The sequence below is a fragment of the Neophocaena asiaeorientalis genome, unplaced genomic scaffold (assembly GCF_003031525.2).
Source record: "Neophocaena asiaeorientalis asiaeorientalis breed wild unplaced genomic scaffold, Neophocaena_asiaeorientalis_V1.1 scaffold15, whole genome shotgun sequence".
Taxonomy (NCBI): Eukaryota; Metazoa; Chordata; class Mammalia; order Artiodactyla; family Phocoenidae; genus Neophocaena; species Neophocaena asiaeorientalis.
In genome coordinates, this window is record NW_020185328.1 from 11,354,497 (window position 1) to 11,368,208 (window position 13,712).

The 13,712-nt window shown below is 36.2% G+C and overlaps 1 protein-coding gene across 3 annotated transcripts in view; it reads right to left on the reverse strand.

Moving 5' to 3' along the window:
• ADGRL4 (adhesion G protein-coupled receptor L4) overlaps positions 1 to 13,712 on the reverse strand; it is a 118,462-nt gene that overhangs the window by 47,443 nt on the left and 57,307 nt on the right. Inside the window, exons 1-2 of one of the 3 annotated variants that reach the window (XM_024734674.1) lie at positions 10,565 to 10,589; positions 6,905 to 7,057 (exon numbers count right to left, since the gene is read on the reverse strand). The exons of 1 other annotated variant lie outside the window; for it this stretch is intronic. In XM_024734674.1, the coding sequence (XP_024590442.1) occupies positions 6,905 to 6,977 (73 nt within the window). In that variant the 5' untranslated portion in view covers positions 6,978 to 7,057; positions 10,565 to 10,589. Of the gene's footprint in view, positions 1 to 6,904; positions 7,058 to 10,564; positions 10,590 to 13,712 lie in introns of those variants that run through there. One more of the 3 variants, XM_024734672.1, reaches the window with a different exon arrangement.

Here is a 13,712-nt window from a genome sequence, read left to right on the forward strand (position 1 = left end):
CCTGCATCGGCAGGCGGACTCTCAACCACTGCGCCACCAGGGAAGCCCTGCATATATATTTTTAACTTTGATTTGGTCAATCCATTTTGACAATATATTGCAAATGTTATTCATAGACCAACGCTTGAATTGTTTTCTAAATAGCTTGATTCATCAACAAAGTCATTAGAGTAATTTCAATCATTGATGATGTAATATTTATTCCTAATTAGAGATCTAATTTTAAAAATACATTTAGAATTCTTTGTTTTCTAGTATTAAATTAAATTGATTGTAACAACTCAGTTTAGAGTAATCTGCAGGGCAAAAAGGAGTAGCCCATTTTCTTTCCAAAGCCTCATTTTTCCATATAAGTAAACCTAAAAATTAAGATGTAGCAGAATGTATGATTCAACTCCCTTAAAATTTTACCAGAACTTATTACTTTTGTTCAGGTTATATTTTACTATGATTCTTAATACATGGTCATCAAAGGTAAAGTAACAAACTGTACAGAATTAAGTCTTAGATTTTCAGTAGCTATATATCAAAGCTATAATAAAAATGGTAAGTTATAAACTCACATAATTTATATTCTTAATTTAAAATTTTACATACTATAATGAATAGTGAAATATGTCTTAAGTTATAAATACAGAATAAATACTCTGCCAGTAGGCAGAGTTCCAATAGGGAATGATTCCAAGGAACTGAAGAGTCCAGATCATTACCTTAAACTAATGTAAAGATTTTTGTGCTCCTAGCCTAGCCCTGACATCTTAGAGCTTCACTATGTTAGATTAATGCATTAATCTGTAATCTTGCATATACAATTTGATTTTTTAAAGACTCATAGAGTGGCACAATCCTGTTTGCCATAATAAGGGGGAGTAATCAAAATCCAATTAAAATGTCATCTAGCGAGTTATCTGAAATGTAGCTGATCCTCATTTCTCATTTTAAAAATGCAATAATGGCACACACACAAAAAAACCCATTAAACCTCACACCACCAGAAACTGGAACTGACAGTAAGTCTCCTGCCAGTTCTTGAAGAAATTTCCATTAGCTAAGAAGGTGAGGGTACTGGACTTAGGAAGACTATTAACTCCCTGAAAAAGAGGTAGAAAACCTCTTGTTCTTCTGCCAAGTCTTCATAGTCACGATCTGTACTGCCTAGAAGTCCAAGTTCTCTACTTTTAAATAAACAAATGCTGCCCTAGCACCCTCACCCTCTTCCTTGAATTTCTATATATATGTGTTCATAAACTGCCACTCCACACAAAAAAAGGACAGAATAAAGGAGGAGGTGATAGCAGGTTGGCTCTTGGGATCTGGAGAATCATTAGCAAAATCATTCCAGGTTGGGCTGAAGTAAAGAAGTCAGGTGGGAGGGCAGACTAGAATTATTATTTTTCATGAGATCAATGAAGTGAGAAAAAAATATGAGAAAGCAAAAGACTAGTCTTTTGTGGAGCAGCGTTGAAGAAGTCATTTGTGCAGTACCCAAATGTGGATAATACCCCAGTGAAGGTGTGAAGAGATCCATGAAGTATCATAAATAGAAAAACTTATTTCATGGGAAAGAAAGCTGTGTTCTCTGAATACCCCCACTTCATATTTTCAGATACCTTCTATGGCTAACTGAAAATGAAGTGTTGATTTCTCCCAATTTCAAAAGTGCAACTTTTCTTGGGAACTTTTTCCTAAGCCCAATCTCTCAGCAACAAACTGATCTTAGCTTTACAAACTCCATTTGCATCCTCCCTCGTGCACTTTGGACACAGATGTACACAGTCTTGGTGTTCTTGACGGTTTCAGCTTTCCCCTGTGCATCCTCCATACCCTGAGGTCATTATGTTGGGGTCTCTCCTCTGGTTCCAGCCCTCCCAGCACCCGCTCAGCTGTCTGCTATCCCAGCACGTCAGCTTTGGACCAACTAGGGTATTTCAGCTTCTGAATTCACCAAGTGACAGAATGTTAATCTGTAAAAATAATGAAGTCATACTCTGGGAAATAAACATTTGAGATTAAGATTAGGCAAATTTTTATATTCTGACTCCAAATATTCTAAAAGAATATCAATCACCCTACCAAAGTAATGTTTTTCAAACCTCAATCATCCTTAATGAAAGACATGTTTTCTAAATTGTTTATACTTTCCTTGTTTACATTATTGTTTCTCTAATTTTTACTAAAATGTAGACATAAGGTTTGCTGAATTTGATATCCTTCTCAATTTTGGCCTCAGTATTAGAACTTACTGAGTTTAACCTAGTAACAGGTACAGAGTGTGTGACCACCACAACTGGCTGTGTGTCAGGGTAGTCAAAGAGCTTCCACTATCCTTAGCATATCACTCTATGCCTCCTTGCTACCTAGTAATATAAAGAGGTTCATAAAATACTGAAAGAGTATCCCAGGCCCAAAAGGGATGAAACTGGCTTAGCCAAAATGAATGTGACCGCCATTTTACATTGAGATCCATTACTAACATCTCTTGCAATTTCTTGTAGGGCCTAATTAAATCTAATAAAACTACTATATATCCTCCTTCTTACAGGCAAAGGCCCTGTAGAAGACCTTAATTCAAATCTTGATTCTAATACTCATTAGCTCTGTGACCTTGGGTAGGATTATAAAAATACTCTTAACTCAGAAGAGTTCTTTTTCATTACCAACGAGGAAATGTATGTAAAGGTGTTTGGAGGGATGCCTAAGATATAGTAGGTACCTGATATTGTAATTGGGAATCAGGTCCAGTGATTCTATTCATATTGTGTGATTTCTTAATAGCAGGAGCCCTGTGAGTATGTAGGTTTGGAGAAAACACATTGATAATGAGTGTCTCATTAAATTGCCATGTTTTGGTACTCCTAGAGCTGTAAAAGAGAAAAAGAACCCCTTCCCCCATTTTCATGAAAGCTAAATTGCTGTTGTATAATTATTTCAGTGAGGCTACAATTGACAAACTATATTTAATAACTGATCCACTTTTTCCACTACCAACCTAACACTCAACACTAATAACTCGATTTCGCTAAATGTAAGTACATCATAACACACATTTCCTTGTTTTGCATGTCAAAAAATTCATTTGCTACTTTTTCATTAATAAGGTTATGCTTGTTTTTCATGTCTACAATGAGCCAACACAGCAGTATTTTATCATAATCTTCTTTCAAAACATGATCATATGATTGTTTTGATTTTTATAATTTTTATAATTTTCATCAATAACTGAATTTTCTAATGTTGTTTAACTCATACACTGAAAAGAAAAGATACAATGTAGTGGAAGCAATTTGCAAAAACAAAATTGAATGTTAATATTATTCAAAGCCAGAAAACAAATCTGTATTTATCAGGGTACCTAAGGCAATAGGACATAAAAAATTATAAGTAGTGAACACTGCTCTTAAGCACACAGAAAACGTGAAGAAATTCTTGGGTTCTACTCATTTGGTTTTGGGAGAGTCACTTTACCATTGGATGCCTCAGTTTCCCTACTTGTGAAATGTGAGTCTAGAACAAGGTCTCTTGGGAGCTGGGCACCAGACGTTCTGTTTTACTCTGATTCCAAGGAGAAGAAAAATAGGCAGGATGCTCAATCTCACTCAAAGCCTTCTGCAATGAAATTACCTCATCCATGGAAAATAGTATTTGAATATAGACTAAAGATATAGAATTTTGCTAGGGTCATTTCTTGCCCTGTACTGCAGTTTTTCATTATGTTTTGTTCATATTTTCTGTTTCTTCCTGGTTCAGTCTTGGAAGCTTATACCTTTCTAAGAATTTGTCCATTTCTTCCACGTTGTCCATTTTGTTGTATGCAACCCAACACTGGAGCCTATCTGGGCTCTTTGTTGGGGCTAATGACAGACTCTGGGAGGGCTCACGCCAAGGAGTACTTCCCAGAACTTCTGCTGCCAGTGTCCTTGTCCCCTTGGTGAGCCACAGCCACCTTCCGCTTCTGCAGGAGACTCTCCAAAACTAGCAGGTAGGCCTGGTTCAGTCTCTCCTGGGGTCACTGCTCCTTCCCCTGGGTCCCGATGCACACACTACTTTGTGTGTGCCCTCCAAGAGTGGAGTCTCTGTTTCCCCCAGTCCTGTCAAAGTCCTGCAATCAATTCCCACTAGGCTTCAAAGTCTGATTCTCTAGGAATTCCTCCTCCCATTGCCAGACCCCCAGGTTGGGAAGCCTGGCGTGGGGCTCAGAACCTTCACTCCAGTGGGTGGACTTCTGTGGTATAAGTGTTCGCCAGTCTGTGAGTCACCCACCAGCAGTTATGGGATTTGATTTTACTGTGATTGCACCCCTCCTACCATCTCATTGTGACTTCTCCTTTGTCTTTGGATGTGGGGTATCTCTTTTGGTGAGTTCCAGTGTCTTCCTGTCGATGATTGTCCAGCAGCTAGTTGTGATTCTGTGTTCTCGCAAGAGGGAGTGAGAGCACATCCTTCTACTCCGCCATCTTGGTTCCTCCTCATTATGTTTTTATAGAGGTTCTTAATGACTATAATTACCAGACATGTCAAATTTAAGGATCAGCTAAACTTTCAAATCAGAAACAATGTACTACAAGGTGATACACTAATGTAAAAAGGAAATAGAATTATGGTTCTCTGTTCAAATTCCCTGAGGATTATCACGGTTCACAAGGAAAATTACTATAGGACTGGGGAAAAAAAAGGAAAAGAAATACATGTTCTGCTTCTTAAAAAAGTTTAATCTTTAAGGAAAACAAAACTTGTGAGAAATAACAATTTTCCAGAGAATGACTTTTTTCACCAAATAATCCATCAAACAAAACAGGTAGAAATTGAAGGACTCAATATTGGGTATTGGGTTTTAATCTAAGTTATTGTTTACTGATTACTTAAAATAGCTAAAGGGGGAATTAGCAAAAATGCAGGGCCCTTCCACAGTATCTCAATAATAATTGAGTACTGGGAGAAAGAGGCTTATATTACAAATATATTACAACACTGTAAAATGTTGGCTTTCAGTTATCTTTGTGTGTGTGTTTTCTCTGTATCTGTGATTAATTTTTTTATAAATAGGAATTCTTTACTTTCAAGGAATACAGAGAGAGAAATATATATCCCTTTGTGAACTGAGGCATATTAAAAGTAAACATGATCAGATGAAAAGACAGATGTCTTCTAGAGACAAGAGGGAATGGAGAGCACAGTTAAAATTGTATTAAATTCCAGTGATTAAGATGTCATAAGTTGCATTTCTTCATTAACTAGAACTTTTCTAGTAAAGCTTATACAGGTACATAGTTTGAACTTATCTACTAAAGATAAAATAGGCACACATTATATAACATTCTAAAACTAGAGACAAGAGTTTAGGTGTGAGAAGAACAAAGAGTGGGGTACTAGGTTTTCTGGGAAAATTCTAATTTCTTGCGTATATTGTAATGCTATAATCCAATAAAAATTTTTGCTGCAAACAATAAAGACAAAATTATAATTCAACAGAAATAGCATTATTTTCTCATATTTTAAATCATTTATGCCCTTGCAAAGTTGATCCACTGCATTTGCATGATCCAGACTCATGTGAGATTTAAATGGCCACCCATTTAAGACTCCTGTGGAAATACCAATGGCTTTCTAGATACAAGACTGTGATTCTAATCTTCCCTTTACCCTAAATGTGTGAATCTGGAATAGCTCTTCACTTCCCTTGGCTATAATATGAGAATAAAATCTACCTGGTTTATGTAGCAGAGAAAATGCTGTGAACCATAAGCACACAAGACAGGATAATTTCTTTGATACAGACATTTCACCGATAAATTCTCTTTGAACATTATCTCCTGACTATCATGTGTGTTAATGATAACATTGCCAGACTTCTCCTTAGCTCACTGATGAGAACCTCACTAGAAGCTCATCAAAGGCTTTAGGGTGATCTATATTGATTTAGACATCTCTCATTCATTTAACTATGGAAAGTAGAAGCAGCACCTTACTCCTGCCCATGTTGCATGTACAGTCCTGAGTTCAAGTCTCATATCTACCCCTGGTTATGTAATTAACTCTCAGGGCCTTGGTTCATCTGTTAATTTTGTAGATTATTATCAATCATAATTATACTAGCTGTTGGTAAACTGGATAGTTTCTTAGAAACCATGATTAAGATGATTCATAATTTATTTTCAAAGTTAAAGTCTTTGGCTCCAGAGAATTTATCTCTGAAATTTCTATGCAATTATTTTTTTCTCAGACTATAGGATCTGATAAATCAAGTGTGTGACCAAAATACAACAGAAGGACATTAAAAAAAATCTAGATACTCTCTTCAGGCTCACAATATTTCACTTAGGGATTTAATTGAAATTAATAACCCTCCAGAAGACATTTTAGTGAATCTGAGATGATTTTCTAAATAGGACTCCAGTGTTTAGAAAAACAGAATGCAGATTTTAAGTGTGACAAACTTTCAGCAGGCAGCAGTAAAAGCACTAGGACAATTATTTCACAAGTAATGCTTTCCTGAACACTTTCTAGGAAAATGTAGGGCCCATCTCAGAGTTCATATTTATATAAGCATCAGTATCTGGTGATACCAATGATAATTTTCTAGAGTTAATATATTACTTTAAAGTGTAAACATTTATTGTGTTGTTTGCCACCATGCTAGATCTCATAACTTCATGATTTATTTATTTATATTTTGGTAAACTGGTTGATATTCTCAAAAAAAAATATTTTTCTTATACCCTTGGATAAATATACCATAGTAACTGACACCATACTGGAGAATTAAGGGAATTAATGATGTTTTTGATAGTATTAACAATGGGGTACAATCAAGGACTGACAGAACTTGGTTTGAATATTATTTAATCTCTGGAGGTATAAGCAATAAGAGATAGGTACAAATTTTAAGTTATATAGTTGAATTTACCTATGCAGATGGTTCCATCATTAGTAATAAACTTGTCTTGCTTACTGCTGGATCTGAAACCAGGTGCACACATACAGTAGTAACTTCCTTCTGTGTTCGTGCAGTTAGCATTTTCACCACAGGACTGCGTTAAATTTCCACACTCATTATCATCTGTGGACATATCAATTTAGAACATTATTTTTATATAATTGAGATGAATTCCTAGTTTCCATCAGTTTTTGGGAATTTTGCCTGTTAAATAGTTTTAGGTATGTGATGTTTATTTATAAGAGAAGTTAATAATAAGAATCCACATTCCAGGTACTTCCTTGGTGGTCCAGTGGTTAAGAATCCGCCTTCCAATGCAGGGGACGTGGGTTTGATACCTGGTTGGGGAACTAAACTCCCACATGCCACGGGGCAACTAAGCCCACACACTCTAGAGCCCGTGTGCCACAACTAGAGAGAAGCCTGCATGCTGCAATGAAGAGCCAGTGTGCTGCAACTAAGATCTGTGACAGCCAAATAAATAAATTAATTAATTAATTTTAAAAAAGAATCCACATTCCATACTTGGTTATTCTTGTTTAAATGTGAAACCTTTGCAGTTGCAAAACAAAATAGAATCTCTTACTTCAAAAACACTAAACATAGCTGTTGAATCTATATTGGATTATTTTTCAAATTTTTACGTATAATTCAATTATTATAATGTCAATGAATATCTTATTTGTGAAATTATAATACTCTTTTTTTTTTTTTTTTAAATTTATTATTTATTTTATTTATTTAATTTTGGCTGCATTGCATTCCCGTTGCTGCGCGCGGGCTTTCTCCAGCTGAGGCTCGTGGGCTGTAGGCACGCAGGCTTCAGTAGTTGTGGCGCACGGGCTTCGTTGCTCCGCGGCATGTGGGATCTTCCCGGACCAGGGCTTGAACCCGTGTCCCCTGCATTGGCAGGCGGATTCCCAACCACTGCGCCACCAGGGAAGCCCTATAATACTCTTTATAATCAGTCAAAAGCATACCATAAGTTAAAAATGAAAAATCAGAGATTACACATTGATATACTCTAATCATGTGCCATTTACTTTTGTCGCTTACTCCCCAGAAGAATTTTGTTACTAGGTTTGCATCCCTTCATTTATTCATTATCATATGTATTGTACTGTATATGGAAAAGTACACAAATACAAAAATAATTACATGATGGTCCATGGTCCTTACCCTTATACTCTTATACTGTAATTTATCAGAAAAGATATATATAGGTTCATAAACCATTTTTAAAAATCAGAAAGCAGATCTATATTATCTGTCAAATAAACAAAATAGAAAACAAGTGTTTCTCAGAAGTGATTATGAGGGGCTAGAGGAGACATCAGATCCTCCTGTGGGCTGAACTGTGTCTCCCAAAAAGATATACTCAAGTCCAAATCCCCAGTGTCTGTGAGTGTGAGCTTATTGGGAAATAAGACCTTTGCAGATATAATCAAGTTAAGATGAGGTCATTCTAAATTAGCAGGGCCCCAAGAGTGGTGTCCTTATACTATGTAGGAAATTCAGACATGGAGCCACAGAGGAGAAGACGATGTGAAGACAGAGCCAGAAACTGAAGTGATGCAGCTACAAGCCAAGAAATGCCAAGGACACCTAACAACCACTAGAAGCTAGAAAGGCATAAGCAAAGATTCTTTCCTAGACCCTTCGAAGGGAGCATGGACCTTCCAACCCCTGGATTTCAGACTTCTGGCCTCTAGAACTGTGAGAGAACAAATCTGTGTTGTTTCCAGCCACCAAGTTTGTGCTAGTTTCTTAGGGCAGCCCTAGGAAACTAACAGACCCGAACTGGCTAATTTTAGGTAAATAAGTATTTGTTAGACAGAGAGAAGGAAATCATTAAGAGGAAAGCAAAATTTTGGGCAAACATGCAAGCCTAAGGGTGATTGAGATGTTTCTGAAGGTAGAAGGAACCCTAATCAGGGACAGAGGGAGAAATCATAGGGGGATAGTGGTACGAGTTGAATTTGGAAAATGTCTTGAATTTCTATTCTCCATTTTAATCAAACTAAGGTTAATTTATTTTAAAAGGATGATTTGTATAACATTTAATTTAAACACAGCTTACTGAACATGTATATTGATACCTAAGGGTTGGAGATTTTCCTAAGTGTTATATAAATACTAATTCACTTAATCCTTACATAAGTTCTAGGAAGCAGGTACCATTATTATTCTCTTAACTGATGAGGACAATAAGCCATAGAGAGGAAATGTAACTTGTCAAGGTCAAACAGCCATTTAGTTACAGAGCCAATAGTTTGGTCCAAAGCTTGTTCTCCTAACTGTTGCATCCTGCTGCCTCTGTGAGAATCATTTTAAAAAGCAAATATATAAGATAAGAATGTATCTAATGGATTATGGGTCTATTTTGAGAGAAGAAAAGATATTGAGGTAGAGATTGCAGAAGGAAAATAAAAACTATTTGTATTCTATCTCTAATGTAAAATTTATTTCCACTTAATCATTTTCAAACATTATAGATATAAGTATAGAAGTTAGTATATGACAGACAACTAGAGGTGAATTCCTCTTTCTCTTTTTTTTTTTAATGATTACTATGGACAGTCAGGTAAGATTTGCAAATCCTATCCTTTCAATATATTCAAACTATACATCTCTATTCCATAATTTTATTTTAATATTTATATGTTCTATCACTTTCACTTATGACATTAATTATAATAGGCCAACTGCTACAAATATATCCCAACATGTAGTGATTCAGCACAATAAAAGATTATTTGCTGCGTTAGTCAGAGGCCAAGGTTAGTGTTCAGGTCGATGGTGTGGCTTCTCCCACAATGGTTCAGGGACCCAGACTCTACTTTTGGCACAAGACCATTTCAATTGCTTGGAAAAACCAGTTCATGAGAAAACTGGTCAGTCCACAAGAAGCAAGATCATTTTCTCCAATGTCTAGAGCAAAGCTAGGCCAAGCCTCTCGCCTAATAGTTTTTCATGTTATGGCATCAGGTCTCTTTCCACTTTCCCACTGGCGCCTCTTTTGGGTTCAATCCCTTGCCCCTTTGAAAGTTCTAATTCCCAGCATGTGACCTGATTTATTCTTGCGTGAGTAGAAAGGTAGAGCAACAAGAGAAGAGTTTTGAGCTCCCCTTAGAGGCCAACTACTTGGAGACATGTAAGTGCAAAGGTTGAGCTCTCAAAAAGCTTGTTTAGGCCAGGCAGGAGGGTAACTTAAAGTCTGACTCCACCAAGTGTCAAACAATAGAAGGTGGTGTGGCTTATGATATAAGGAAGTACATACCTCACTTAGAGGATTTAAAGTTTTTTAAATTTGAAAAGCATATTTAAAACTTTTTTTCACATTCAGCACTTGGTTAGGCATTTGTCACCCCTAAGTTAAAGTGTATAAATGTTGGAGGAGTTAAGGAAAATTGCTGAAAATATGATAATCAAGTAAGAGAAATTATGAATGGCCATTATATAAAATGTTGAAGAGTTAATACTTTATTAACATGTGTGTATTATTAATTTATTCTGTATACAGAGATATTATGCAACTCTATATGACTATATGCACATATATACTGAGAAAGCAAACATATAGGTCTATGTATGCATTCAAAATAAATTAGACTAATTTATTAAAATTACCTGAGAGTATCTCACAAATTGCCACACAAGAACCTAAATCAAGTTAAAGAAAAATATTTCACACACTTTGGGTTTGATTCAATCATTCAGTTACTCAAATATTTATGGAGTTTCCCAGTTCCCAAATGTGAGTATGTCTACACTGGGAAATAAGTAAAAATTAATCAAAAAGTCAGGATCTGTGCCCTGCTGTCAGAGTTCACATTCTAAAGCAAGTTAACATAGGAGCATGTAATTGAGTTCTTATTAAAATAAAAGTTTCCATTTTTATTTCAAAATTTGACTCCCTTCACTGCATACTGGGAGAAGTTTATATTAATTTTAAAAGAAATTGTGCTCTCAGATCAGTTATTGGTAATACAGAGAATGATGAAGATTGTATCCCTGTGGTCTATAACTGCAAAAGTGATATGCAAAAATACTGAGGAAAAGAATTCACTAGGTCTGAGTTATTGGTCGAGTCTAAGAAAATGAGCCACTTTATATCACCTGATTGTGTTTCTAAAAACAAATTAATGTATCGATATGGTATTTGACTCCAATATATTTTTAAGTCTTGGGTAACACATTAACTGGAAGAAAAAAAAACAAAGATTGATACTGATTTTTGTGTTTCTCCTTACTATGTAGTTTTGAGCACTTGACCTCTTAGCTTCCTTATCAAGAATTTGGAAATAAAAACATTTTCTTATCTATCTCCTAATCTTCTGGACTGGATATACAATATAGGCGAATTCCCTAAATGGTCTGACTCCAATCTTGTTCCTTGAAATACCACTTATCTGAAAGTAACTGCCTCTCTCCCCCCAAGATAGCGGAGATAGGCAAAAAAATTATCTTTCTGAAGTAATATATAAATCTGAATTATTTAAATAGCTTTAAACTTCCCAGTGTCTAACTCCATAATAATTAAGTTTCAAGGAGAAAGTTTCTTTGAATGGGTACAATATAGGAAAATATATGTCTGCTTCTTTTGTGTTATTTCCATTGTTTAAATCAATTTAGCAGTTATGTTACCCACTCTCTGTGACTCTATATTTAATACTTCTTGTGGGATTATAAAATAAATATTTAGATTAGGATGTCACTTGAAAAATTCATTATAACACCATTAAAGAGAAGGTAAATTATTTAAAAATTATCAAAAAATGTTAATAAGGAGAAATATTCAGCATTCCTTCAGCAAAAATTCTTACTGGCTCAAGCCTAACACACCAGGTTGAGCACTACAAGAACAAAGGCATACACACAGCCTGTAACATAACAGGATCCATGGCTGCTGAAGAAGACAGACAAAAACCCAAATTATTAGGATGTGGTGTGTATAACAAATAAATGAGGTGTTTAGCGGTACCCTAGTAACTCAGAGAAGAGACGGTTTCCTCAGCAAGTTTTCAGGATAAAAGGGAGAAGGTTATTCGCACAGAAGGTTTAGAAGAGGAAGAGATGCTTGAGCCAGGCACTGAAGTATAAGAAGAATTCAGACAAACAAAAGGGGCCCCAATGATCCATTCAGACAAAGGAAAGAACTCACCCAAATGCCTGAAGCCTGCAGAAGCATCATACTTTAGAGGAGAACTATATTGTGGAACACCGGCCATGAAGGTAGAGGCTGTAGGGCCAGAATCTATGCAGACAGATATGGTCTAAACTGGGAAAACACTTGCTAAGAATTTCAGACTAAATTCAGTGGGTAAAGGATAGCCATCATCAGATTTTATGTAGTGGAGAAGTCTGATTGGACTTGAATTTCAAAACAATTTTTGAAATATAAGGAAAATTAGCTAAGATCCAGGTAGACCTGCTAAAACGCTGTAAGACATGAAAAACTAACAAAACAGAGTCAAGGAGAAAGGGGGGAGGGTGGGCTAGATCAGAAATATTTTCATGTTAAAAGTCAGTGATCTGGGGAGAGAAAGGAAAGTGGGTAGGATTCACCTAGATTAGGCATGAACTGAAAACTGTGTCATCTGGATAATGACTAACATGTGGATCTTTATATATTTTTTTAAGGTTGTATTTTTTTTTCAAAGTTACATTTATTTATTTATTTTGGCCATACTGCACGGCATGTGGGGTCTTAGTTCCCCAACCAGGAATTGAACCCACACCCCCTGCACTGGAAGGCAAAGTCTTAACCACTGGACCACCAGGGAAGTCCCTGGGTCTTTACATTCTTATTTTTATTCTTGTGACTTTGAAATTTTTCATAATAAAATGATTTTAAAATATTAGTGTGGCTTGGAGACTAACTGGATATGAGTTAGTTGGAGAGGAAGTGAGGACTCCCAGGTTCTGACTTGGAGGGATTTGTTGGCTACATTGACTCACGAGGACAGAGAGAAGCAGAGGAGGAGCTTACTTTGGGGCTAAGAGAGTGAACTCACTTTTGAGCATGGAGAGACTGAGGTGCCTTTAGGACATTCAGATGGGAGTATCCACAGTTGGATAGTCAACCATGAAGCCATAACTTGTTTAAACACAAGGTGGAGCTCAAGACTCCCTTCTTTTCCAGAGGATGAGTCAGAAGCAAGAGCCTGGCATTTACTAGGCTCCAGTGCAGGGAACAAGCCTGCTGTCTTCCTTTGCCCTTATCTCTAGATGGACCCTTTCTCCTGACTCCTCCTGCTTTGATCTCAGTAGTTTAAATGAACTTTGCCTCGGGCATTATCACACTCTCTTGTTATTCCTTTTTCTTTTCTTTCTTCCTTTTTTTTTTGTTGTTGTTCTTTGTAGCTTCTACTTACTTGAGTTTGCCTCTTCCTACCAACTGAGTGATAAAGTCCAGAGGTTAGGATGTGAGGGTAGAGAGAAAGGACCAAGGAAGCCCCTTAACCTGTGTTTGGTCTCAGTGTTGACCAGAAAATTCCTTGGGGTTCCACTTGCTTCAGTCCAGCCTATTGGAAAACTACACAAAGCTTTAAAATAATACACAGATGAATATACCAGAAATATCTTCTCTCATTATGTTTTTGGGCAGCTTGTTCCTATGGTTGATGATTAGTTACTGATTTAGTTATTGGCTTACATTAAAAACTAGATCAGCATGATTTATACCGAATAATCTGAAAGAAGAGAGGAAACATTTTTCAGGCATTCTGCTAGATGGCTCATTTTAGTTTATTTAATCGTTACAATAACACAATAA